Source organism: Chelonia mydas, chromosome 12 (assembly GCF_015237465.2).
Source record: "Chelonia mydas isolate rCheMyd1 chromosome 12, rCheMyd1.pri.v2, whole genome shotgun sequence".
In the NCBI taxonomy this organism is placed as follows: domain Eukaryota; kingdom Metazoa; phylum Chordata; order Testudines; family Cheloniidae; genus Chelonia; species Chelonia mydas.
In genome coordinates this window covers 12,907,926-12,935,458 of record NC_051252.2, presented here as the reverse complement: position 1 = coordinate 12,935,458, position 27,533 = coordinate 12,907,926, and the positions used below count along the sequence as shown (strand labels likewise).

Below are 27,533 nucleotides of genomic sequence, written 5' to 3'. Positions count from 1 at the left end.
TGGTTATCAGCAATAGCTGTTATAAGCACCACAGCCTCACTGTTGAGGGGTTATTAAGTGTTTGCACTCTCAGGTGCAGTGCACCTATGCACTTCTCTACAGAAACAAACAGCTGTGTTTTCTTTACTGTATTATACATCACATTCAGTGCATCATTTATTATAGCAAAGCTAATGATGCACATGCAAACCTTTATGTCCCATATTATACTGTGGTAATATATTTGCTATAGATATGTTAATTTAGCTTTCATAAGTCATTTATCTTTGCTAATATATAATGTATCTTATTTAGAATGCTGAGGCTCTGGGGTTTATTACATATGAGTGTATTTAAATAATGTTAAAAAATTTCTTTTGAGGGTCATAACAAATGAGTAGAACTAACTTAACCATGTTGAGTGGCTAAAAATTTCCAGGTCCCCAAATCCTGTTTCATAATATCTGAGAACTTTCTTCTTAAGGACACAGTTATTGGTAATCATTATTCCAAATCTGAGGCAGTGAAAAGAGTGAAAATAATGAGCATATACAAGTATCATAGGTTGTTTTTTCAATGAGGTTGAATGCACCTCATGGGAGGAAGTTCCTTTAAATTTAGATAGTTATGGATCACTTTAAATCATGGTTTGGAAAATGTTTTACTCCTTACACATGTAGCCTAGGACTTAGCCTATGGGTTAACGTATTAGTTTAAAGTTAGCTTTTAAGTAAAAAGATAAGATACATGTATAAAGCAGTAATGCAAGAAGCCTCCAGGCCCAAACCTGTAAGACATTAGTGTAATCACTTAGCATAAGGAAGTTAGGGCTATAAGTCTTAGCATAAATAAGCTGACCAGCAGTAACCCTAAGTTACAAGTTGGCATAAGATATAATTTTGCAATAAACAGTTCTTCTGATATTTTGTATAAAGTGCTGACAGGTACCTGCAAAAAGTCAGTTGATGCCAGTTTCAGTATTGTAGGATAGGAACATCAGCAGATGCTTAACAGCAGGATTGCTATAATAACCAATTGATGTATATGCTAATAAGGTTAAGATAATTCATATGCTCACCTATAGAATAGGGACACTGCAACAATATGAGGGAGAGGAAATTAATTAAGGGCAAAGGAGGTTAAACACCCTTATGAATATTCATGGCAGTCATCAGATCCTGTAATAGGGCTAACTACAGCCTAGACCAGAGGTTCTCAAACTGTGGTCCATGGACCACCAGTGGCCCACGAGCTCCATTCAGGTGGTCCGCGGATAGATCCCTCTAAGGTGCACGTCTGGGCTGCTGCACACAAGAGAATGAAGGGCCACCCACCTAATTAGTGGAGACATGCAGGCATGGCTCCATTAATTAGGTGCCTGGACCCTGGAGAAGACACACATGTAAGGTGAGGTGGTGGCCTTGGGGGGAATAGAGGGTAGGTGGGAGGGGGAAGAGGAGTGAGAAGAGGGAGTGGGGGGAATTTGGGATGTGCAGGGCTGCAGCAGCCAGAGAAAGAGGCAACTTTCCCCAGCTCTAGGGCTCCATCTGCCAGGGAGAGATGGCCCTCCTTCTCAGCCTCAGCTCTGTGGCTGCTGTGGCGGGGGGAGAGAGGGAGAGACCCCCCTCCTTCCAAGCCCGAGCTCGGGGGCTGCCGCAGTGGGGGATATCCCCCTCCTTCCCAGCCCGAGCTTGGGGGCTGCTGTGGTGGGGGAGAGGGGAAGAGATTCCACTCCTTCCCAGCCCCAGCTCAGGGGCTGGCGCGGCGGGGAAGAGAGGGCACATCCATTGCATTAGAAAGGTAAGACTACTGATATTAAAATATGAGTTGTGTGCTTTTATTTGTAGAACAAAAAACATTAATTATTATTAAGGGTGTTTTTTTTATATAACGCTTTTATCCAAAGTGCTTTACAATAGTTAGCTAACAGTACAAACAACATTTGAAAAGATCATTAAGTGGTCTGCCAAGACCCTCAGAAGTTTTCAAGTGGTCCACGGAAAAAAAAGTTTGAGAACCACTGGCCTAGGCCAGTGAGACTTGACCATTGGATCACTTGGCATGCCAGAGATAGGATAGAACCCTAATGGACCGCCACCTGTCTCCACAGGAATTGGGAGAGTATGTGTATGACACTGGACCTAAAGTTAATAATGCATTACTGTTACATTCTTGTTTGGATCGGAACTTATGTATTTACTAATTGTGTTAATAAGACTATTGCAAAGTCAAAAGCTTTTTCCCAAGTGTGAGTGTTGCAGCCATGCATATTGAGGTTTCCAACTGAATTGTAATTCTAATAACTCTGGGCTTGATCTTGGAGCTGAAGCCTGCCAAACCTCAGAGTACTAATTTGTCATTTGGGGTTTCGAAAGTAATCAATAGACAATCAACAGATCAGGCAACATACATTTCTTATAACGTACCACATTGAATGAGTGCTGAATAATGGAATGAAAAGATAAAGTGCTAATTTTATATAAACGAAACCACGTTCAGCCTGGGGCCTACCGAAAGTAGGATGAGTTTTATGGTCTTTGAAGATCATTGGTCAATATCACTCCTTATCTAATAAGAGCTAAATTGCATTTAAAGATGCCAGATTGTTAGAAGGACAGCACTGGGCCTGTGCTCACATATTGCCTGGGAAGTTGAGGATGTGGACGTTGTTGGGCTTGGTGATGCTAGCGCTAACAGTTTTATCATGAATCTCACATTATTTGGTATTTTTGGAGTCATGTGATCACTTGAATATCTTAGCTTACAATTTTTTTTAAAAGTAAGTTTCCAGCCCTCATGGCTGCTGAGAAGGCAAGTAAAGAGACCCCAGATTTATTATGCTATGTAGCCATGATTTTTTGGAACCTGACTCATGATTTTTGAATGCTTCACATTGGCAGTGCTGCACGCACAATGGGAAAGCTGCGTCAGTCTGCGTCATAGCTACATGAAGAATAACTTCATCAGTTAAGAATAAGAAATAGAAGTATGATTTTTATTTAGGGAAAAATCTTACAAACATTTCTTCTTCTTAGTAATTTTAGGAGCTTTTTATCTTTAGTGAATATCTGGTAAACTCTTGTGGTCTTAGTTAAACTGATGCTGAAGACTCTTCTGTGCTATTTCAGCTACTATTATAGGGTCACAGACATACTAGTTAATTTGTCTGCTGACACTGGTATAAATTGGGAACTACCCAGTGGAAATCAGTGGAGTTATACCAGTGTTAGACCTGGGGCTTTATCTTGTACTGTATTCTTATCCTGTATTCCAACTCATCCTGTGTTAAGAAAAGGTACAATAGAACCTAGGAATTTGGAGTGAAAGGTCTACTGGCTTGTTTCAAGTTGTTATTGATTATTTGCTGAGTGGCAGCAGAGTGCGATGCTTTAGAAAAATAGGATGGTGCCTGTCCCCAGGAGTTTAGGCAAGAAAATTTTTCTTTTCCCCTAATCTTGTGTGGGTTCTCTATGGGGAGAGCAGTCCTGTATGGGAAGTAGTAGAGTAGGAGATGGTATGGAGTTGGGTTGCCAACTACTCTGTTTAACATTAATTTACATTGGTTCTGCCGCTCCACAGTGAATCCTGCCCCCCTGTTACTGATGAGTAATAAGAGGACAATAGCAGTCATGGATACCATGAGACTGTGGCTCCTTGAGGTTGGGGGCTGTCTTGTGTGGCATGTGGAGGGACACAGCTTCTCCACTGATGGACCACTCCACTTCAAGAGAACAAAACGTTCCAACTCCTGGCTGCTACACAGGAAAAACATGCGCAGGGAGTGATTTGGCTCTCTGTGGTACTACCCCAGAAGCAGAAGGATTCATCATGCACTTATAAGCTCAAAAGTTAGGCCCAATGGCCTGATGTTCAGAGGTACTAAGCATTACAGGCAATGGGAGCTGTGATGCTTGAAAATTAGGCCTGGCTCTTTGTGAACCAGGTGCAATCAATTTCCCTTTAATTCACTGGTTACTGCTTTGGGGTGTATCTCTTAAAATGAATTTGCCTAGTTAGAGCTCAGTTGTGGCTTTGCCATAAGCCCTGATTTAAGGAGGCAGCACATGTTTGAGGCCTAGGAATCACAATGTAGTTCCTAGTTATCCCTTTGCAACAGAGGGAAAGTAATCTGCTTTATACCTTGCACAGGTTATTTTCTCCTCTATGCTGTTCTAATTCACACTTTAGAGGAGTGAAGTCCAGGTTCTTCCCATGCCCACCCTCTTTCATCCATTAGCCTGGAAGTGTGGGGAGTATGAGCCCCGCATACGTTGCTCTCCCCTCAACACTGCTATTAGATATGGGTAGTTCATGCAGAGGAGTAAGAGGATGCCTTAAGACCACTTAGTCATCTGCACGGGCATCTGACAGTCCATATTTGTGCCCTTAATATCTACCAGTGTAACAATGCAAACAATTTTTAGTGTTCATGAAGAAAGGTGGGTTGGCAATCCTGGAGACTGAAGTCCTCTCTCACTGAACAGTTATGGTATGGACAATGCCTGTTTCCCCCTCAGTTTTTAATATTATAACTTAAAAAAAAAAGAAACTTACAGAATCTAAAGGCTTAAAAAAACAAAAAGTGTGTGAGACTGGTTTCAGTGTAATTATGTGCATTTTAAAGCAAAGACTAAAATCAAGTTTCACACCACTGGTAACCTACCATTGTTAAATTCATTAATAAAATATAACTGATCTTGATCTGTATTTTCTATCTCCATTATAATCTAAACAAGAAGCATTTGGCTCATGAAAGTAAATATTTTTGATTCTTTGTTGTCAGCTTCCACAATTTTCTCTACGGAATTCTTTGGTGAGACAGAAAACTAATATACTGAGCAACTGGAATTGCAGGCTTGTAATTTAGAAATATCCATTTTATCCCATGTAATTTCTTCCCTAAAATTCCTTAGTCTGAATCTGATACAGGTAGGAGCCAAGGCAAACAGTAACCATTTATAGTCATTCAGACTAGTTTGGGTTTCACTATAATGTAAAAGAAAAAGAGCTCTTGGCTTCCTTTCACATGTGTTACAGGAGTAGAAAATGCATTAAAATTTACCATTAAATGTTGCCACGTTTCTATAACAATTGCAAACTTCTGTTTGAAAAAATCTAGAGATGTAGAAATCTTCATACAATAAACTTTGCCAAATAAAAAGTCAGTTTCCAAGGTTTTTTTCAGTCCAGAATGAATACATACCTTGAGTTCTCCCAATCCTCCAGGTAATAGCTTCAACCTATTATAACACTCAAATCTTTGCAATTAACAGTGAGTTATGACAGTTTATTAAGGGGAAAATTGTGGCCTAGACTGAAGTCCACAGCTTCTATTGAAATACATTCCGACTCCTTTCAAAGTCAGAGGCACTTCTATGCAGGCACTTGTGACACAAAGATGAGGTCTCATAATAAGGTTCATGGGATGGTCTGTGCACAATCGTGTAGCTACAAAGACAGCAATGACAAGTGTGCATTGTGCTACACACATGCAGGTGCAGAGAACGGGAAAAATGTGTATGTAGGTGGGCTATTCCCAGCAAGAATACAGGCATATATTAAAGGACCATTCCTTCAAAACATTTACTACTGGCTGTAGTGCTGTCTATTGTGAGTAGTAATGGTAGTAAGTACTAGAGCAGACAGTAAGTGTTTGCAGGACTTAGTCCTAAATTTGTTTGTATGTGGACTACATACCTGCTTGTCCAGAGGTTGTTACACAGCAGCTAGATTCTGGCCAAAATGCTTCATTGTTCCCCACCACTCACTCAGCAAAAAAAATTGAGTAAGGAAATACATTTTGTTTTTGAGACTTTAATTTAAAAACTTCATGAACAATACTGAAATGAGTTCTGTCTTGGCTTAGTCAGGTTACTCAATTTGAATAACTCCCTACCCCACCCACTGTGCATGCACGTACGCTCACACACACATCTGTTAAATACATGCTGTATTGATGGAAAGTATGACCTCTTACTTCCCCCTAGTAAGCAAGGTTTGCCGAAACATAATTCAGAGTCTGCAGGGGGCCAGTTCTGAGTAACTTTGGGGTGTAGAACTATGATTTAATTTCTCTGTCTCAAATTTTCACACATAAATGTAGTTAAAATACTTATTCTACCTCTGTTAAAGTACTTTGACATCCTTGAATGAATGGTGTTATGTTATAATATATAATGACTTTCATAGAAGCCAGGTTGGTGAATCTGTGTAGCTAAAAATACACATACTTTTTGTGGTGGGAAGGGGATTGACAATGTTATGGTTTTTATATATGAAAAAAATGAGATAAAGTACAGTAATATGTTTTGATAAAAACAGTTGTAGTAACAAGAAGGGTAGTATTGCAGGTTAGTGACTCTGATATATCTATTAGAAGGTGGCATAAGTCAATAAGCCAAATGCATGTTAACTATGAAAAGCTATGTTCAGAGGAGGTGTCGTGTGTAGGGGTGAGAAGGAGACCCTGCCAGCATGTGAAAAACTTCATAATGGTAAGTTATGTATTGAAATAGATAAACAACCTGTAATACCTAATGAAAATACATGTCAAAATACAAACTAATAAAATACTTCATAAAGGAGAGAGATCCTAAATACTGCCTACAATGTCTCCGCTGAAGAATTATATCTTTGGGTATGATTAGGAGTCATATGTTAGTGCAAGAAAAGATATCACATTATCTATTTTACCTATTTCTGCTGCTTATAAAGAACTTCACTGGATCCAAAATCTCATTACTGAGATGGATTTCTAGGACCAAAGTAATACTGTTTCTTAGTACCATAAAAATCTACAAAATTCACTTTGCCATCTATAGAGACATAGTGGAGCAAAGTAAGTTAGCCTCAAATGAAGGGTTTTGTCCTCCCTCTGTGGGAGAAATCCAAACCAGAATTAGCAAGACATCACTTTTGGACTAGCCCACTGACATTTGAAGAGGCAGCCTGCCAGAGATGTGAATTTTCAGAAGCAGTATGAAGAATTGGTTTTATGGAATTGGATTTTAGCTGCAGCATGACAAAATCTGAAGTTTTTACAATGTTATTGCCAATAGATTCTTAACAATTTAGAAATGGCCACTTGACATCATTGCTTCACTCTGTTATTAAAGGAACTATATGCTATATGCCTGTTTCAATTAGAAAGATATTTACTCTAGAAGCTGGACTCTTGGTTGCCTTCAAGGAAACAGGTAATCAATAAATGAACAATTTAATGGAGTAGAGTCCAGCAAATTATTATCACCCTGGGTAAAAGGAAGCTAAATTTGGAAGATATTTCACCAAAAAACAAACCCCAAAGCCCAGAACAATGTTGAAAAGAATAAAGTTTTGAAATTACAAAATTATTGCTTTGATAACATCAAGCCTTTTTATATTAAAAAAAAATTGAGTGGATTATAAACTAGGGAAATATTAACAAAGATCTGTGTGCTTCCTAAAAAACATCTGTTAAAAATGTCCACTGAACACTGCTACCTTTTTGATGATCTGCACGTTTCACTCTGGGGATGGATAACCTTAAGATGACCTTTTCACATCTGGGTCATGTCCTAGTAAAACTTGTCTTTTTTCTTAGACTTCAGCTGGGCTGGCGTTTCTGACAGACGTGTAAACAGATGCAAGCATTGTTGCTAATGACAGGTGATTATAAGTGGCATGGGTGCCAAGGTAATTAAACCATGCTTTGACAGGAACATTTGGTGATGTGGTATTTCAGCATTAGAAAAATTGTTACAACACATTTTCCCCTGCTAGGCTTCTCCTGAATATCATTAATTTTGAGTATTTGGCCATAGGACTTTGGGATCTTGAACACTGCTCACTGTCTGAAATATAGAACCATTCAGTGCAGGAAAATAGGGGAAATCCCTAGTAGAAAAGAATGGGTATATGTACAGAATTTTGGGCTTTTTAGATGAAACATCATTCTAGGAAGCTCTTTCAAGTATAGATGCATTACATTAGTTATAGGAGCTATCTTATCCTGCTTTATTTTGGGTTATTGTGCTATTCTTTACCATATACTGTATTTCTTACTGAATATCAAAACTGTGTTTTTATTGCTGCATATTGCAGTTCCTAAATCTGTTTAAAAGCAGTGTGTGGATCTGTACTTCACAGTACAATACAAATTATTATCAAACTAGAAATACATCATAAGCTTAGAAACCATAAATGATGAAGTAAATGCTATAAAACGTTTATACTATTTAAGCAATGTACTATCAAATCTTAATGATTTACTAGTCCAGATGACTTTATGCCCCTCACTCAGATACTTCTGCTGATTTCAGGTTTTTCTTTTTGCTTTTGGTGCCCAGCAAAACAACCAATGGGAGTCTAGTAACTATTTTAGTGGTAAGAAAAGTTGATACATTTATATGGAATTTTAAACATGGTGTAGTCATTTTCTCACCAATGGCTTTTAAAGCTTTAGTCAAATGGGTTGAAAGATCTCACCCCCATACATTTTACAGGAAGTGATTAAATGTACTTAGCCTACCTAAATCACAATAAAATATTCAATAAAAGTACTTGCATCACGATTGGCCTGTACTAGACTGAGGCATAAGCACTTTTACAGAGGAAAAAAATGCATTGTCTGTGATGATAAATTATGTTCTGTGACAGGGTCAGGCCAGATGGCTACAGGAGAATGATAAAAGGCAGATATATTAGCCCCAGGTTAGGTAGGTCCCTTTTCCCTAGGTAAGGTAACAGGGAAGGTTCCAGAACAATCAGGAACTTTCTGGAAACAATTAAGGCAGACAGGCTGATTAGAACACCTGCAGCCAATCAGGAAGCTGCCAGAATCAATTAAGACAGGCAGGCTAATCAGGGCACCTGGGTTTTAAAAAGGAGCTCACTTCAGTTTGTGGTATGCGTGCGAGGAGCTGGGTGCAAGAATCTGAGAGTGAGAAGGCGTTCTACTGGAAGGCTGAGAAGTACAAGCATTATCAGACATCAGGAGGAAGGTCCTGTGGTGAGAATAAAGAAGGTGATGGGAGGAGGCCATGGGGAAGTAGCCCAGGGAGTTGTAGCTGTCGCGCAGCAGTTACAGGAGCCACTGTAGACAGCTGCAATCCACAGGGCCCTGGGCTGGAACCCGGAGTAGAGGGCGGGCCTGGGTTTCCCCCATCCCTCCATCCCCCCAACTCCCTTCTTGATACCGAGGAGTTGACCTGGACTGTGGGTTCCACCAGAGGGGAAGGTCTCTGGCCTGTTCCCTGATCCACTAGGTGGATCAGCAGAGACTGCGGGGATTGTTCTTCCTTTTCCCCATGCTGGCCAGTGATGAGGCTAACTGAGTGAATGGCAGATTTGAGCCACGAAAGTGGCCAAACTGAGGGCTGCCGTGAACCTCTGAGGCGAGCAACTCCGCCAATAAGCACAGGACCTACCAAGGCAAAGGAGGAACTTTGTCACAGTTCCTTCCAATGAAAGTGAGAAGACCCTGACAAAGTATAGTGATACCTCTGAGGAATAACGGAATACGGTGTCTCTTGTAAAGTTTCCCAGTGGGACAACTCTGAAAATTAGGAGGCTGATTTCAGTGTTCTTCTCAAGTCAGTTAAGTCCAAAGCAGACTGCAAAGAGCTCCAAAGGGATCTCATAAAACTGGGTGACTGGGCAACAAAATGGCAGATGAAATTCAATGTTGATAAATGCAAAGTAATGCACACTGGAAAATATAACCCCAGCTATACATATAAAATGATGGGGTCTAAATTAGCTGTTATCACTCAAGAAAGAGATCTTGAAGTCATTGTGGATAGTTCTCTGAAAACACCCACTCAATGTGCAGTCACCAAAAAAGCGAACAGAATGTTGGGAATCATTAAGAAAAGGATAGATAATAAGACAAAAAATATCATATTGCCTCTATATAAATCCATGGTAAGCCCACATCTTGAATACTGCATGTAGATGTGGTCGCTCCATCTCAAAAACGATATATTGGAATTGTAAAAGGTTCAGAAAAGAACAAGAAAAATCATTAGGTGTATGGAACAGCTTCCATACGAGGAGAGATTAATAAAATTGAGACTTTTTCAGCTTGGAAAAGAGATGACTAAGGGGAGGTATTATAGAGGTCTATAAATTCATGACTGGTGTGGAGAAAGTAAATAAGGGAGTGTTATTTATGCTTTCTCATAACACATGAACTAGGGGTCACCCAATGAAATTAATAGGCAGTAGGTTTTAAACAAAAGGAAGTATTTGTTTACACAAAACACAGTCAACCTGTGGAACTCCTTGCCAGAGGATGTTGTGAAGGCCAAGACTATAAAAGGTTAAAAAAAAACTAGATAAATTCATGGAGGATAGGTCCATCAATGGCTATTAGCCAGCATGGGCAGGGATGGTGTCCCTAGCCTCTGTTTGCTAGCAGCTGGGAATGGGCGACAGGGGATGGATCACTTGATGATTACCTGTTCTGTTCATTCCTTCTGAGGCACCTGGCATTGGGCAATGTTGAAAGACAGGATACTGGGCTAGATGAACCTTTGGTCTGAGCCAGTCTGGCCATTCTTATGTTCTCAGAAACATGGTCTCTCTCCTGTAGAGGGAGTACAGCACAGGCAACAATTACTTCAAAAGCTAAGGCATTAGACTTTGTCTTTTACATATGGTAAGATTATTCTCTTTAAACAGCCACATTCTGCTGCCCACTTGCTCTTTGTAGTTTATAGGCTTATAAACTGTGAAAGAAAGAGGAGAATTTGATTGCTGTGATTAGCAAATGAATGAAAAAGGTACGGCCCATCTTGCTAGAAATAAAATGAATCTCGTATATTGGCACATTTTAAGCGAGAGCGTGCGTGTGTGTGTGTGTGTGTGTATGTATGTATGTAGACCTTTTTGTAAAGACATAGTGTTTTTGTACAAATGGCCTTGGAGCTGCCAGTTTTTTATTTTGGATATTGCCTGGTAGTCTCTGAAGTAGATAAAGTATGGTTTTGTTTTAATCTTCCATTTACTAGGCTTTCATTGGATTGCAGTTACAGTCACAATGTCAGCACATAAAACGTTAAACATCACCGGTCTGAAAGAAGCTTCCATTGTCTTCTACCTTTGGTGCCGGGGGAATCTTGCCAGTCTTGCAATGGTGGTTCTGTCAGTGTAATATGTCATGAAACATTTCTCAGTAATGACAGACATTGAATATGAGTGACAGGAACTCTGACCGAATGGAATGGGTTTAATTACCAGAGATGTGGGGTTACCTGAGATAAAACCAAATGGTTCAATTGTGCTTGGTTTTGACCCCTTGACTCAAAGTTACAGAGCAGCAAAGACAAATGGCTGATTAACCACCCCCTAACCCTCCTTTTCTGTGATAAACTTGTTTGGATTTCCCTGTCTGAAAAAATCTAAGTGTGGTATGTTTCTAAAAGGAAATATGATAGGAAAACAAAGGGTCCTGGTACTAGTCATTTTCTTCTCTTACAGACACAAAGCAGAAAGCTGTCATTCTATCTTGGAATGTATCTAGGACACAGTGTCCAGAAATCAATACAAGATAAATGATTGCTCTCTTAACCTCACCTTTCTTCTGCTGCAGCGGTTACATTGCTCCCGTTCACCTGTAGCCAACCTGACGCCAGAGTAAATGAGAGACCCTGCCATCAAAAGTGTCTTCTTTTTGGTTGTTGTTGCTCCTCACTATTGAGTGCAGTTTTACATTTATTTCTAGTCCTGTGCCTACAGCTCCCAGATAGAGTTATAGCAAGCTGCCTAATTAAACTGTCGCTGTCTTCCCTCACTTGACTGCCTTTACAAAGTCATTTAACTAACAGACATTCCTGACTATTAAAGCTAGTAGCAGCGTGTCTCCAATACTGGAGATAAAATGAATGAAATTTGTTAATCTGCACTGACACTTGATCCTAGATGTTGAACTAACGCTGTAGCACCTGAACTTTTTTCTTTATTGTAATTACTTCTCATGTTATTATTTCATATAATAAATTGGAGAAAATTGCAACAGGTATTAAATTCTTCGAGTTGATTTATGGGTGCTGGGTGAATACAGCATTCATCTTTTGCATTCTTGAAAAGCACACTCAATGTACGCTCAGATCCAGGATCCAGGATTGTACTAACCAAATACTGTAATAGGATGATGTATTTCCTTCATCTAAGAGGAATGCCACTTTTAACTCTCAATGCTTCTGGTAATAAAGATAAATTTTGCCTTTGTAGTTTTATCAAGTGTTGATTTAAAACAAATATTTTGAATGCAAATTTAATACATTCTTAAATAGCACATCAAAAGAAGTACATGCCATCAATGACAAAATTAAAATCGGGTTGGAATTACACAGTGGAATTCAGTTCTGTTTGAAGGGGCAAACATTAAAAATGACTTGCAATTTTTTCCATCTAATTTAGTTTGTGTTTTTTGTTCAGAGAATTCAGGGTGATTTTTCTTGCTGGGTGGGGAGGTCTCTTAGAGCCTCAAAAGATTACTACCACTCCACTTCCCAAATGCTTCCTTTAACTTCCTCCCTCTCTAAAAAGCCAGGCAGTCCCTCCAGAGTCTTTTCTTCCAGCTCTTTCGACAAGACAGATTAACTGGAGGCTTCCAGCTTGCCCTGTATGCATGATAACATAACTAGGTAACATAACCTTAACTAACTAGGGAATAAGATTTATCCCTGTGCATAGCTTTTGGTAAAATAATAAATGGGCTAGGCACAGGATTACTCCATGGAGTGAAGGAAACCCTCTTCTCCATTGCTTCTAATGAAGCCTCACAGCTACAGTAGCTCCTGCAGCTACTGGTCTCCATTGTCCCAGGGAGTTAGCTAGAGGAGCTGTGAACTCATGGGTCCATTTAATGTGTTCCTCTCCAGCACAAGATCTGCCTCCATGCTAACATGGAGCAATCTCCACACACTTGTGCTCGACACCAAGCAGAAAATGGTGGACCCATACATACATCGGCGTCTGGCATCCAGTGTCCCACAGCACAGGGGAATTTCATTAGCACGGCCGTGCTCAGGGCCATCCATGGCTGTTATTTGGGCTGAAGAGTTTGTCCCTTAATGTTTATATAGTGCTTTGAAGAGTGAAAGTGCAGTAGTATTACACCTAGACTCAGATGGCTTTTTTGTTTATTTCTTTGTTAAGAGTGGCCTGAACCAGGCAACAAAGCCTAAAGCTTCCTCCCACAGCCCATACCTTTGGGAGATTCAGATACAAATCTGAATGTTATAGCTTAGATCTGTCTCTTTCATGTGTCAGGCTGGAACCCCCAGTCTGAACAATTCCAGAGGGTGTTCTCCATTTGACATTAGATGTCCATGAAATATCTAGCTCTCATCTGTTGTCCATACCATGCTGCAAGAGGGAAACATAAGCTTTATGGCCTTTTGCTCGGTATATTATCATTAGGCAGTCACTTAAAAAAAGGTAATTTATGATACACAAAGGTATGAGCCTCTAGCCATTTGTGTTGAATTTGGTGACCTTAGGTAACTACAGAGAGTCTATTTGAAAGGCCACTTGGTTCATTTCACTTGGTATGATTTTTATTGGGACAGTAGAAGGAAGACCTTTACAAGTAAAACTTGAGACCGTTAACATACAGTAACTAATCTTTACCTAGTACTCTGTGTATAACTTGTTCCAAAAGTGATTCAGATGAAGGAAGCTGAGTTACTGTATGTCAGGAGACCTCTCCATAATAAAGTTTGGGAGGTAGTTTGGGAATATGCATTTCCTTTAATGGGATCTTTCCATCTGTCTTGATTAAAAGTGAGTCCTCCCTTGACATAACGATTGTGTGTATTCTTGGTTTATATTAATTATAGCTCAGACTGTTTGACCCTTGGGGTCTCTAGCCTTATTTTTACATTTTTGCGTAGGATTTGATCCTGCAAGTTGCATAGTAGCTTCAAGGTGCTGAGCATTAACATTTCCTAGGTCAGCATCCTTAACAGAATATACCATATGCTCTCCCTGCACCATAGCCAAAGCTGCAGCCACAGGGGGCCCCTATATCATGGGGCCCTCAACCCAGCAAGGTAAGGTTGAAATTTGAGTGTGATGCTCAGTGCTTGTACCCCAGTGTCATGTGCTATCGAGGACAAGCTGTTTCGTGCTGAGGCAGATCTCTCTGCTGGTAATAACTTCAGCCTGTTGGGGCTATTGGGCTGTTGAACTTTTATCACAGTTGGGGTGGGGCCCTTCTCAGATTCCCCAGTTCTTTCTGTTTAAAAGGAAACAAGCATTAAGCATTGAAGATGCAATATTCTGATGCATCAGCTGATATTATTGTTAAAGCATTCCTCCAGAGCAAGACCAAGTGTGTGTGTTCTATTGAGCAAGATATAGTTTTGTATGAAAAGATCACTGATGATACTCTATTATTTGGAAATATTCATACCAAGACCCGTTCTGTATACATTGAATAAAATAGAAAATGGCAAATAGCAATCTTAAAGATGCCACATTTCAAATCATTTGGACATAAGGGGCAATTGGTCATCACCAGCAGTTCGCTTCCATCTTCTGTGTATGGCTGGTAGCACATCTGTGTACAGGTATAAAGTAAAACAAGCCTTGTATTAGAAACCCATTACTTCCTTCTCTTCACTGCTCCTAATGTAGTCACTCTTCCTCCATTCTAAGTCTTAGCTGATAGTCCCATTTGGCTCACCTGTATATATCTTTGTCAACACTGTTCAGGCTATTTCCAGTGAGCACAACAGTACGTGGAAAACATTCTTTATATGTTCGGCCTTTTGCACACAAATCTACTGAAAGTGAATTGCTGCAATCTACAAACAAATAGCAGATAAAGTGCTATTTTTTTCCTTGGGAACACTGCACCTGACAAAGTTCTCATACAGCTTCTTTTGGAAATAGCAGGAGCTTTATTTTTATAGTCTTATTTTTCTATTGCAGAAAAATGCAACTTTACCTTAAACAAAACGCTGCTTGTTGTACTACTTTAAAAATCAATATCACAAAAGCAGTTGAACATGAAATAACTTTTTAAAGGAAATATTGAAATTACAATGCTGATCTATTTTCAATGCAAGACCTTTATATTTAAAATATGTATTAAAAATAATTTGTCATTTACCAGTAGAAGTGCATAAGTAGGTAGAGTTTCAACCATGCCTTCGATAAGAGGGTTACACACATTGAGTGAAGTCCAAATTTATATTTGTCCTCAATTTTAAGTCCTAAAAACAACAAAAAAAGTATCAGTCTAAGCTTTCTCCCCAAATGTAGCTGTTCCTTTAGTTCATCCTCATCTTTAGTTCCCTCTGCCTCCGCAAGAGGCTGCAACTGCTTTGATACTCTTATATTGGTGCTTATTGCATTCTAGTTATAATCCTGGATTTTCATTTAAATTACGTTACTTTTATTTTGGTGTTTGGTGTTCTGTAAAGTAGAATGTAGCTTTAAATTGCTCAGACTTCACACATGAAAGTCATACTGTCTTGCTAATCATTGTCCTGCATTTTTTTAAAATGACTAAGTAAAATAGATCCTGAGCTGTAATCTAACCCATTGTTTAGGGAGGGATAGCTCAGTGGTTTGAGCACTGGCCTGCTAAACCCAGGATTGTGAGTTCAATCCTTGAGGGGGCCATTTAGGGATCTGGGGAGTTGGGGATTGGTCCTGCTTTGAGCAGGGGGTTGGACTAGATGACCTCCTGAGGTCCCTTCCAACCCTGATATTCTATGATTGTGCCTCTCTGGCACAGGAAAAAAAAGCAAGAAAGCACATAGACCTTCCTAGCTGAGGATTCCGTTACCGTCATTTACAATAAGGCTCCTCTACACCAGTGCTACTGAAAGTGGTGGTCCGCGGACCGGTGCCAGTCCGCGAGCCATCGGCTGCCGGTCTGCGCGCACATTGGAAAAAAAAATTGTCAGTCCCCCACATTAGATAGCTTGAGAAGCACTGCTCTACACCATTCTAGCAAGGTAAAGGATCCTTAATCGACTAACAATGGGAACATTAGCAGCCTGCTTGCTTAGTTGTTACGTTTCTGGTCTGTCTCAGGGACAGAGCCTGCTTCACACATCCCTGCGTCTCCAAGCCTGGCATGCAGCAACAGCGAGCAAGCAAGAGGGACAGAGTGAGTTTCTCTCACTCGTTCGCATGCAAGCACAGGCCCAGCCCCACCACCTTAAAATGCATGCACACCTAGCTTCCCTTCTCCCCACCACGGTGATCTGCCCCCTGCTGTTGGCTGCTCCCAGCATTTGTTCCCCCACAGATTTTTTGCTCCCCCATTTTTCTGCGGGGGAGCCAAGAAATCTGCAGAAGATATAAATTCTGTACCTCCCCAGGGGCACAGAATTCCCCCAGGGGTAGTGCTGTGTTTGCTGAAGCAATAATATTCCAATGGGATGTTGGTGATGTACCTAGTACATGGGGCTGCATCAGAGATGTGTTTTGCTACCATGCTAGATACATGAGGCATCAACAGTGTAGTAAATTTTATGGGATGTAGCCTCATACTTATAAAAAGAAAAGGAGTACTTGTGGCACCTTAGAGACTAACCAATTTATTTGAGCATAAGCTTTCGTGAGCTACAGCTCACTTCATCGGATGCATACTGTGGAAAGTAGAAGATCTTTTTATACACACAAAGCATGAAAAAATACCTCCCTCCACACCACTCTCCTGCTGGTAATAGCTTATCTAAAGTGATCACTCTCCTTACAATGTGTATGATAATCAAGTTGGGCCATTTCCAGCACAAATCCAGGGTTTAACAAGAACGTCTGGGGAGGGGTAGGGAAAAACAAGGGGAAATAGGTTACTTTGCATAATGACTTAGCCACTCCCAGTCTCTATTCAAGCCTAAGATAATTGTATCCAATTTGCAAATGAATTCCTATTCAGCAGTCTCTCGCTGGAGTCTGGACTTGAAGTTTTTTTGTTGTAATATCGCAACTTTCATGTCTGTAATCGCGTGACCAGAGAGATTGAAGTGTTCTCCAACTGGTTTATGAATGTTATAATTCTTGACACCTGATTTGTGTCCATTTATTCTTTTATGTAGAGACTGTCCAGTTTGACCAATGTACATGGCAGAGGGGCATTGCTGGCACATGATGGCATATATCACATTGGTGGATGTGCAGGTGAACAAGCCTCTGATAGTATGGCTGATGTTATTAGGCCCTTTGATGGTGTCCCCTGAATAGATATGTGGGCACAGTTGGCAACGGGCTTTGTTGCAAGGATAGGTTCCTGGGTTAGTGGTTCTGTTGTGTGGTATGTGGTTGCTGGTGAGTATTTGCTTCAGGTTGGGGGGCTGTCTGTAGGCAAGGACTGACCTGTCTCCCAAGATTTGTGAGAGTGTTGGGTCATCCTTCAGGATAGGTTGTAGATCCTTAATAATGCGTTGGAGGGGTTTTAGTTGGGGGCTGAAGGTGACGGCTAGTGGCGTTCTGTTATTTTCTTTGTTAGGCCTGTCCTGTAGTACGTGACTTCTGGGAACTCTTCTGGCTCTATCAATCTGTTTCTTCACTTCCGCAGGTGGGTATTGTAGTTGTAAGAATGCTTGATAGTGATCTTGTAGGTGTTTGTCTCTGTCTGAGGGGTTGGAGCAAATGCGGTTGTATCGCAGAGCTTGGCTGTAGACAATGGATCGTGTGGTGTGGTCAGGGTGAAAGCTGGAGGCATGTAGGTAGGAATAGCGGTCCGTAGGTTTCTGGTATAGGGTGGTGTTTGTGACCATCGTTTATTAGGACTGTAGTGTCCAGGAAGTGGATATCTTGTGTGGACTGGACCACGCTGAGTTTGATGGTGGGATGGAAATTGTTGAAATCATGGTGGAATTCCTCAAGGGCATCTTTTCCATGGGTCCAGATGATGAAGATGTCATCAATATAGCGCAAGTAGAGTAGGGGCGTTAGGGGACGAGAGCTGAGGAAGCGTTGTTCTAAGTCAGCCATAAAAATGTTGGCATACAGTGGGGCCATGCGGGTACCCATAGCAGTGCCGCTGATCTGAAGGTATACATTGTCCCCAAATGTAAAATAGTTACGGGTAAGGACAAAGTCACAAAGTTCAGCCACCAGGTTAGCCGTGACATTATCGGGGATAGTGTTCTTGATGGCTTGTAGTCCATCTTTGTGTGGAATGTTGGTGTAGAGGGCTTCTACATCCATAGTGGCCAGGATGGTGTTATCAGGAAGATGACCGATAGATTGTAGTTTCCTCAGGAAGTCAGTGGTGTCTCGAAGGTAGCTGGGAGTGCTGGTAGCGTAGGGCCTGAGGAGGGAGTCTACATAGCCAGACAATCCTGCTGTCAGGGTGCCAATGCCTGAGATGATGGGGCGCCCAGGATTTCCAGGTTTATGGATCTTGGGTAGTAGATAGAATATCCCAGGTCGGGGTTCCAGGAGTGTGTCTGTGCGGATTTGATCTTGTGCTTTTTCAGGGAGTTTCTTGAGCAAATGCTGTAGTTTCTTTTGGTAACTCTCAGTGGGATCAGAGGGTAATGGCTTGTAGAAAGTGGTGTTGGAGAGCTGCCAAGCAGCCTCTTCTTCATATTCCAACCTATTCATGATGACAACAGCACCGCCTTCGTCAGCCTTTTTGATTATGATGTCAGAGTTGTTTCTGAGGCTGTGGATGGCATTGTGTTCCGCACAGCTGAGGTTATGGGGCAAGTGATGTTGCTTTGTGTGTATAAAAAGATCTTCTATACTTTCCACAGTATGCATCCGATGAAGTGAGCTGTAGCTCACGAAAGCTTATGCTCAGATCAATTGGTTAGTCTCTAAGGTGCCACAAGTACTCCTTTTCTTTTTGCGAATACAGACTAACACGGCTGTTACTCTGAAACCCCTCATACTTGTGTAATTTATGCAGAAAAGTGATACCTGTGTTTTTTCCATCTGATACAAAAATCAGTATTGCCCCCCTTAGAATTTTACTCCACAAAAGGAAGACAAAGCGGCCAGAGCTTCAACTGGACTACTTTACTTGAGTAAAATTACTCACTTGAGTAAGTGGTTGCAGGCTTGAGCCTTTGGAGATTAATGGCAGCAGTCACCAGAGCTGGGAAGAATAAAGAGATATGTTCATTTACAAGTCTAAGAAAATTGTCATCTAAATATCAATAGGCACAAAAACTAATGAATCAGACTTTCAAAGGTAAGTAATATACTGAAACAAAGAAACACTAATACTGTCTCAGTACGGAAAAGTAAAAGGAACTGTTTGCCAGTCATAAATGAATATTTATTTCCTCACATAGGTGCCTATGTTGTATAAAGTTCTTACCACACTGTTTCTCCCCAAGACTTATTAGACTGAATCTTTTCCCTTAGATCCGGGAACAAGATCCTTATTCCATGTGTCTGAGCAAACCATTTCTACCTATTTTGGATGCCAATCCCAGACTGGTTTTACAAGCTGAGAAACCCAGTCAAAAATGCATTCCGTGACTGCACCTCTAGCTGCCATTATGAGACCTTGCAGAAAACCCAACATTGCATGGCACCTGAAGAAATGAACCCCACGCTGCTCCATAAGCCTGACATGGGCAGGAGTTAACAATGTGATTAGTGAACTGATGGATGATGCACAGTTCCATGCCTCAATAGCAACTTGTTCCCAGGGGGACTTTTCTGACCTGCTAAAATCATGTCCAGTCCCAAAACAGTTGAAGGTGTCTTTGCTATTTGCCATGGAAAATTTGAAACCAATCTGGGGTAGTGAGAAGATTTAACACTTTTCAGAATATTAGATATCCTGATTTAAAAAAACAAAAAACTTTCAGCAAAAGAACATAGGGAGTATTATATCCTGTATCTCGAATTTCCACAATTTTGAAAAAAAAAATAGGACTAAATTTTCAAAATTGGATATGTAAGGTTAGGTCATCCAGCTTTGCATTTGGATTCACAAATCAGCCTTTAGTTCCTTAAATTCACATTATACTGCCTAAGTGCTGATTTGTGCATTGCAATGTATTCTGCCCTTTGTGCCTTTAGGTCTGGTCAACACTGAAAAGCTTTGCCAGCATATGAAAAACTTGTACCCTTAACCAACATAATTATGCCAACCGAAGTCCCACTGTAGACACCATTATACTGGGAAAAAAAGATTTTTTGATTGTATAGCTTATTTTGTTTCAGGAATTGGTATAAAATAAACTATACCAGCAAAAACTTTTGCCCATATAAGCTGCATCTCTACTAGCAGAGTTTACCAGTATAGCTATACCTAGTGTAGACATAGGTCTAAATGACTGTATGTTTCCCACAACGTGAGAAGAGCACACAGAAGGGCTTCCCTTTTGTTTTCTAGGGGCACTTAAAAATGATAATGGGTTCTATTGTGCTTTTAGCAACAGCTATACTTTGGGGGTCCTGCAGAGTCACACTCCCCAGTGGGGCAACAGGAAGCATTGCTCAATGAAGCTCTCAGACACTCGGGGGAGTATGGCTGCTGCTAGATCCCTTAAAGGGAAATGGCATACAGTCTCCCTGTGTGGCTAGCAAACTCTTCTGGTCAGTGTGGGGCTGGGGGGAAAGGAGGAAGAACTATGATCTTGCTTCCTCCCTGTTTTTTTTCAGGGTGTCTAGTGCACTGAAGAGGTTTCAGGGACTGAAATTATGGTCAGTCCCTGAAAATGAAAGGTATATGCAAAGTTGGGAAGCTTCTTGTGCCCCGCTCCTCTCTTGTCCATCTTTGTAGAGGCAGCCACAGTCTGTCTCAGAACCTTTAACAGCATAATTATCAAAAGCATCAGAAAATGAATTCAGCCTCAATATTTCCTGGTGCAAATAAAAGAATGTTTGCAAAGAAGTGCTCTTAAAGCAAAGGTTTAACCAAAAGATAGCAAGGAAGCTAAATAAATGAATCACCAGAGAGTTTTGTGGCACTATATGTTGAGAGAACTATTTAGAAGAGACTGGTTTGGTCCTGCTCCCATTAAAACACTGTTGATTCCCAAGGGACTAGAATTGGTCCATTATGTACATTTTTAAAGATTAAGTGGAAAGAATAACATGCTTTCTTTAAAAGAGTATTCTTTAAATTGTGGGAATATATATAAGTACAGATAGCATGTAGCTGACATCATATTGCTATGGTCCATCTGGCGAATACATATTTTAGAATGGGCACTAGTTTAAAATATGTATTTCAGTTGAGTAAATATGTACTTCGGTAATTTTCTAAAATGTTTATTAGTTACCCTATTATAACAATCATTGTGGCCTAAGCAATTATTTACATGTGATTGCGAACAAGAATGGTTGAGAAGGATTTTAGTATATTTATATATAGGATGAGTTTATAACAATAAAAGAATTACAAGTCCTTCTTTTTACATAATTCTTTTGGCTCTTACAGAGTTTGCTGACTGAACGTAATTTCAACAGTAACACCAGTTCTCTGAATTAGTAATAATTAATTTCTGCATCCCTTTAGCATTCAAGGACAATATCTTATTAAGAGTGACATTTCATTTCACGGATCCTAAAAAAAAAGTCCCATTATCTTAAATTAATGTCCTTCATATCACTTCTATTAATATGGTTTGTTATAACTGGAGAAGCATAATTTGTTCTACATTTTAAATATATTAATAAGTATAACCATCTCTATCAAATAGCAAGGAGAGGAGAGGAATCTCTTTAAGGCAGGCTTTGATCTTACGAGGCCTACAAGGCTGAATCATAGCTAAATGTACCTGTCATGTGATTGTTATCCAGAAAACACCTGGGTTGCTACTAGTTTTCATATTCAAAGTTCTGTTTTGTTTTACGTTAAATCTAAAGCTCTTGTAGCTCATGTCTCTGCAATTAAAGCTCCTCCTGCAAACCAGCCAGGAAAACATATGATACCATTTGCAATTGCAGAATGCGGCATGCTGTTCTTCTGTAATTATAATGGCCTGAGCAGTGTGGGGTTGGTTAGCCTTCCTTAACAATCATTAATCTATTGAGTCTTAGTTACTGTGGCCCATCTTGGAGAACAGCAGTCCTTGGCGTGAGGCACCTTGGGCTGTGAATTCGTTGTGAGCAAGGGATAGCCTTGTTTGTTACATTCTGCTGCTTGCTATTCCCAAGGAGTCTGGCAAGAGATTTTTTTCATCTTCGTGATTGCTGCTTGCCCTCTCCCTCGCTCTCCTGCTTGTCCCTTTATTTCTCCTTGTTGTGAAAGTTTCTTTCTGTGTGACTAGGAGTCTGTTTAGCAGACCATATTGCGAGTGAAGGTGCATCGTTTGTTGCCTGATTTTGGCAACACTGGGCAGTCAGCTGGGATGTAATTAAGACTCTGAGAACAGGCTGTCTTCTCCACAGGAAGGGCATGTTAGATGTTGCTGGGATTTGGGGCTGTCAGTTTGGCCAAGGCTGGAGAGTGAAAGCTAGGGACAGTGATCTTTCCTTTCATTTATAATCCCTTTATGTACAGTGTATGCACTTGGCAAAGTTTACATATAACCTAGTGACTGGAGCGTACAAGCCAATGCGGCTAAATTAGCATATGTTACATGTATATTTTAGTAATATTTTAAAGCAAGTGCAAATTTCCAAAGTGAATTATGCATGTATGACAGAAATGGGGTTGTGTTGCATTGGATGTCAAATCCCACAACTTTTTGTCAAGACCATGGATTTTACATTAAAGAGGCAGAGAGACTAAACGAAGTAAAACAGTTTTAATTTTTAACAGTTTGGTCAAGCCCAAGGAGCCACTCTGACAGTTATAACTGACATTTGAATAATTGGAATAATTTAGAGAGGAGCAAATCCTGTATCGATAGTTATGCTTGTTCTATAATTTTTTTTATGTAGGGATGGAGTTGAGTGGCTTAATTATTTAAAGTTCACTTAATGCAATACAAAATACTGCTGTTCTGAAACTTTAGAGTGAATTGCAGGAGGAAAAAAAATCCTGCTTAAAATATTTCATTTTCTACAGAAGCAAGCTTAAGAAAGCATTATAAAACATTATTTTCCAACTTTTATGTTACATCAGTATAATGTAAAGAAAACTCAAAGAGATAAAAAGTGTCATTTGTGGCCTAAATTACTAGTTTCAGAGTTGCACATAGGTCAGTGGAGCAGATTCTGATCATCTTTACACAAGTATAAATCCAGAGTAATATCATTGACTTTAGCATTATCCCAGGTTTATGAGGAAACTGAAATCAGAAACTGTCCCAGTTTTTTTAAAGCAGTATCAAATTCCTTTGGATTCACATTACATTTCAAGTCTCTTTTCATAAGAAAATTAACATTAAAATGAATAGTAGCTATGAACTAATGAGCCTTTCCTGATAATTCTGTTAATGAACTGCTTTTACTAAATTGTGGCACAAAGCTAGGAGGGCTAACTATAGACATAAAGAGTCTAGAATACTGTTTGCTGCTGGCTTTATCATTGTTTTACTCAGCGGGACATTAACAGATATTAACACTCACACAAGAAGTGTTAATCCACTGTTTATGATATTAACACCTAGTTAGACAAGTATAAAACATGCACATGGAATCCAACACAGAGACGTGTACGTATGCATTCAAATAGGTAGAAATGTTCATTTAAAGGTTATAAATTTCACTTGAGCTTTGGTAGTTGTAAAACTATTGCACCACATTTAAAAACAAAACATAACAAGTAAACTATATCCTTACCATGCTATTGTACCTGCCATGTTGCACTTAAATGTTACACCGTCAGAAATTATGTTAATAAAATAATGTTGTGTAGGAAAGGACAATCAGTCTTGCATGATTCTTACAATGGAGATAAGGGAGCACATTATTTGAACTAATTTTGTACATTTTAGTCTTGAAGAGCGTCTAAACATTATTGAAATGCTGTATCGTTTGCTGTGCAAACGGGGTAGTCAGACTTCCTTGTAACCAGACTAGCAATCCTTGGGGGATTCTCAAAGCTTTTTAAAATTATGGTGGGTTTTTTTTCTGGGTCAGTCTAAGTCAGTCCCAGGGGTGAAGTTGCCATCTGTCCTTTATATTAAAATAATCTCCTATATTATATACCTGATGTTCTTGTCCCAGAGATAAATGTTGTTAATTAAAGGACAGCATTTGTCCTTTATGTAGAATAAAGATTCTTTCCAGCCTTAATAATTTCTGGGTTCTGTGCATGCCCTTAAATATCGCCTAACCTAAATGTGATTTCTTATTCATTCAAGATCTTTGGTACATGTGGGGAGTTTAGTGGATGGTTTAGTAACCCAAACAATCAATATATATTAATCCAGATTAGGTGGTGTTCATTTCAGACACTGATGGTAGAGCAGAGGATATAGGTTTTTGATGTACAGTAGTTAATTTATTTGAGGCAAATCCCCATTTGGGAGTGTTGCCTAAGAAAGGACTGCAGGTTTCAACCCCTTGTAATACAATTTTCTCTATCTCCACCTTCCTGACTACCTCCTCCCAGCATTCACTTGTTCTTGAGCAATGCTGCACCTTTTCATCTAACCCTATAACTTTAATGTCCATTATACCCCCAACACTCCTTCCATTTAGTGAGCATCTCAAGATTATACTTATTTGAGAGGTCCCATTCCAAACACAAACTACACATGTTCTATAACAGCATATTTACATGAGCCAGGCAATAAAAAATTGTATTACTGTTTTAGTAGAATCTTGTAAATGAGGATTTCTCATTAGCAGAGGGGCATTAAGAAGAAGAGGGAGTGTGCCTTTGTGGTTGTAGTGGTACCTCTGGCCCATGGTCACTTAGTAACTCAATCACCTTTAAATACCACCGGTTTTTATGCTGTTTTCTGTCAGGATGTCTCAGGATTTTCATTGTTTATATTGCATTCTTCTCTTGCCTGGCTGACTTGTAGCTTATAAGCTGTGCACTTGGGTAGTGGGCATTCTCTGTGTGCCTCCAAAAGTTCCTAGAGAGTTGTGGGTATCATCATAAATAATTTAATTATTATTATTTTAATCTGTTATTAGATGCTTGTCATCTTCATACATCTTCTTTCCTCTCATAATCTTGTGTGGTATGAAAACAAAGTATGGAAGGTGAACCATATCAGAGTTCATCCATGTGCCATGAAGGAAAACTAACATATATATTCTGATTGCTAGGCCGGATTCTGATGTCAGAGGAACTCCACAGATGTCTGGAGAATAGTGTCAGGTGTGGAAAACACTTGGAAACAATAAACTGGGATCTAATTCCAGTATGCAGGAGGCAGGCAAATCCCTTCTGAATATCATGTTTATGGTCCATGGAAAGAGAGTATGCAGAATTCTCTCACAGTATTCAGGGTACAAGCATCATATAAGCATAGTGACAGGCATTTTATTTCAATCCCTTGGAGGTGATAGACTCATGATAGTTCACAAAGCTATGGCTCCTGTGCAGAAGGTCAATTCATGGCTCCCACAGCCTCAGGTCAGCGGGTTATCCCTTTTTAAATATCTTTTTTAATTAATGGCGATTCCTTTGAGTGATTTAGTTTGCTTTTTTTAAAGTGAAAAAATCTGCAAATCTATTACATTCTTAGGTGTTTTTTGTTTGTTCTGTCTGAACTAACTGCAGTAAGTGAACAGTGTTCTCTGAAATTTCACATATTAAAGTAGATTGAGAAATTACTCCAGGGGTATGATAGAAAATGGGTAGTTGTAGCTCTGGTTCAGTCAAAGTTAAAGACTGGGCCAGATCCTAAGGGATTCTCTGGTAGGGCAGAGTAGCCATAAATCCAGGGATCTGGCCAACTGAGGATTTCCTCTGCATGGTGGAGTGATCTGGTGATGCAAAGGTGACACACTGCTACCTGTGCCACTCTTCCTCGCACTCTGTCTTTATGCCCTGGGTGACTCCCAGCTGCTGTAAGTGCCACTTGGGCACAAAAGTAGAACATCTCTGAGGTCTGCCTAATGTTCCGGAGTAACATAAAGATGGGTTCATAGCTACTGTTTCCCTTCTCTTTCAAGCTGCACCAAGCTCAGGAGAGACACGAGCCAGGATATGGTCCCTACTGTTAAGACAGTAAAAAATAAAAACTGTAGTTAGACAAAGAATGTAAGTTAAAAGACAGTGTAACAACCATTTGCCTAATTATGAGAGTGAGTAACCAGCAAATTCATTTCTTGGTTAGAACACAAGTGAACATGCAGAGAATTCATCTTTCAGTAAATAAAAAGGTGTATGTTGACAGATGAGCCTTGTTGTTTTAAATGACCATATTAAAAATTATGCAAAAATATGATTAACTCACATATAAAACACAGCTGAAGGATATAGCAACACTCAACTGATATTACACTACAGGTTCATTTTCAAAGACAATCACTACCTAGCAATTCTGAATGCTACGAGGTTGTCACTGACATTTTGTGTACAAGAGATAGTGATAAATGGATTATTTTAAATGTCATTCTACAGCTTCTTACAGTTGCAAGTTAGACTTCTAATATACAGTTGTTGGTTAATACTGTATATACTTCACCAATCCTTTGTGATGAAATAATCTTCCCAAGTTGCATGCAGAAATGTCAGTTCCTTTCTTCTTAAAATCACTCTTAAAATACACAGTATGTGTGGAGTCACGTGTAACTGTTTATAGAAAACTTCCCTAAGAATTCCGACTCTCCAGTCGTTTTTCATATCATATGTTTAACACTGTCCTTGTTACCTTGGTGTTTCCCCCCTGTTAATGTTAATTAAACTGCAGAAGGTTTCTTTGCAGTTAATGGGGGGGCACACTTTAAAATTTAGATCATTAACATTTAAAAAGATTTTAACTGTTAAGCATAACAAATTTATACAGGTAGATTCAATTAATTGACATTTACATGTTCAGAGATCTTTTGCTGGGGCTATTCTCATAAAACTTTAAAGGTCCCAGAAGGAGTTCTCTATGCCATTCTTTCCATTTTATGTCTTCTGTTCTCTCCATATTATTTCTTTGAAAGTGCTGGGCTCTTTCTAACTGCTAGTTACTAAAATCAAATTGCTTTTAGCCTGTAACATGGAGAGTGGTTGGTTTCTACAGATTTACATGGAAAGACCCAAATAAAATTTTAAAATGTGCATATGTCATGCGTAATTGGTAAAGTGGCTTTAAAAAACATTGTGTTTGATCATCCCCCTCCACTTACACAAGTGGAGGAGAACTCAAGTGGGTGCATATATGGTAGAAACATGCAAAGTAGGGAAAGCAATAATTCCAAGATATGTCCCTCCATTCCCAGAGGCTGCAGAAGCCCACAGCAGATACATCCTGAGTTTCGTGTCTCCATCGACTCCTTCACGTGCACAGTTGGAGGAGAAATAAACTGGGTGCAAATGAGGTGGGAGTTTGCAAAGGGTGATAAGTAACAGCTCCTTGGAATGGGTTGTGGCAGGACGGGGATGGATAGAGACAGGGATATGACAGCTCTTTGTGGCATTGTCTTTCATCAGCTTGTGGTGGGGGATCCTAGAGCAGTGGTTTTCAACCAGGGGTCCGGGGCCTCCTGGGGTGCCACGAGCAGGTTTCAGGGGGGCCGCCAAGCAAGGCCAGCATTAGACTTGCTGAGGCTCAGGGCAGAAAGTCCCACTG

The 27,533-nt window shown here is 39.9% G+C and overlaps 1 protein-coding gene across 18 annotated transcripts in view; it reads left to right on the top strand.

The window, feature by feature from the left end:
- Positions 1–27,533, top strand: part of FTO (FTO alpha-ketoglutarate dependent dioxygenase) — a 322,346-nt gene that overhangs the window by 176,684 nt on the left and 118,129 nt on the right. Inside the window, exons 12-13 of one of the 18 annotated variants that reach the window (XM_037878294.2) lie at positions 7,562–7,626; positions 11,440–12,332. The exons of 15 other annotated variants lie outside the window; for them this stretch is intronic. In XM_037878294.2, coding sequence (XP_037734222.1) covers positions 7,562–7,586 — 25 coding nt within the window. In that variant the 3' untranslated portion in view covers positions 7,587–7,626; positions 11,440–12,332. Of the gene's footprint in view, positions 1–7,561; positions 7,627–11,439; positions 12,333–27,533 lie in introns of those variants that run through there. 2 more of the 18 variants (XM_043526411.1, XM_037878295.2) reach the window with 2 other exon arrangements.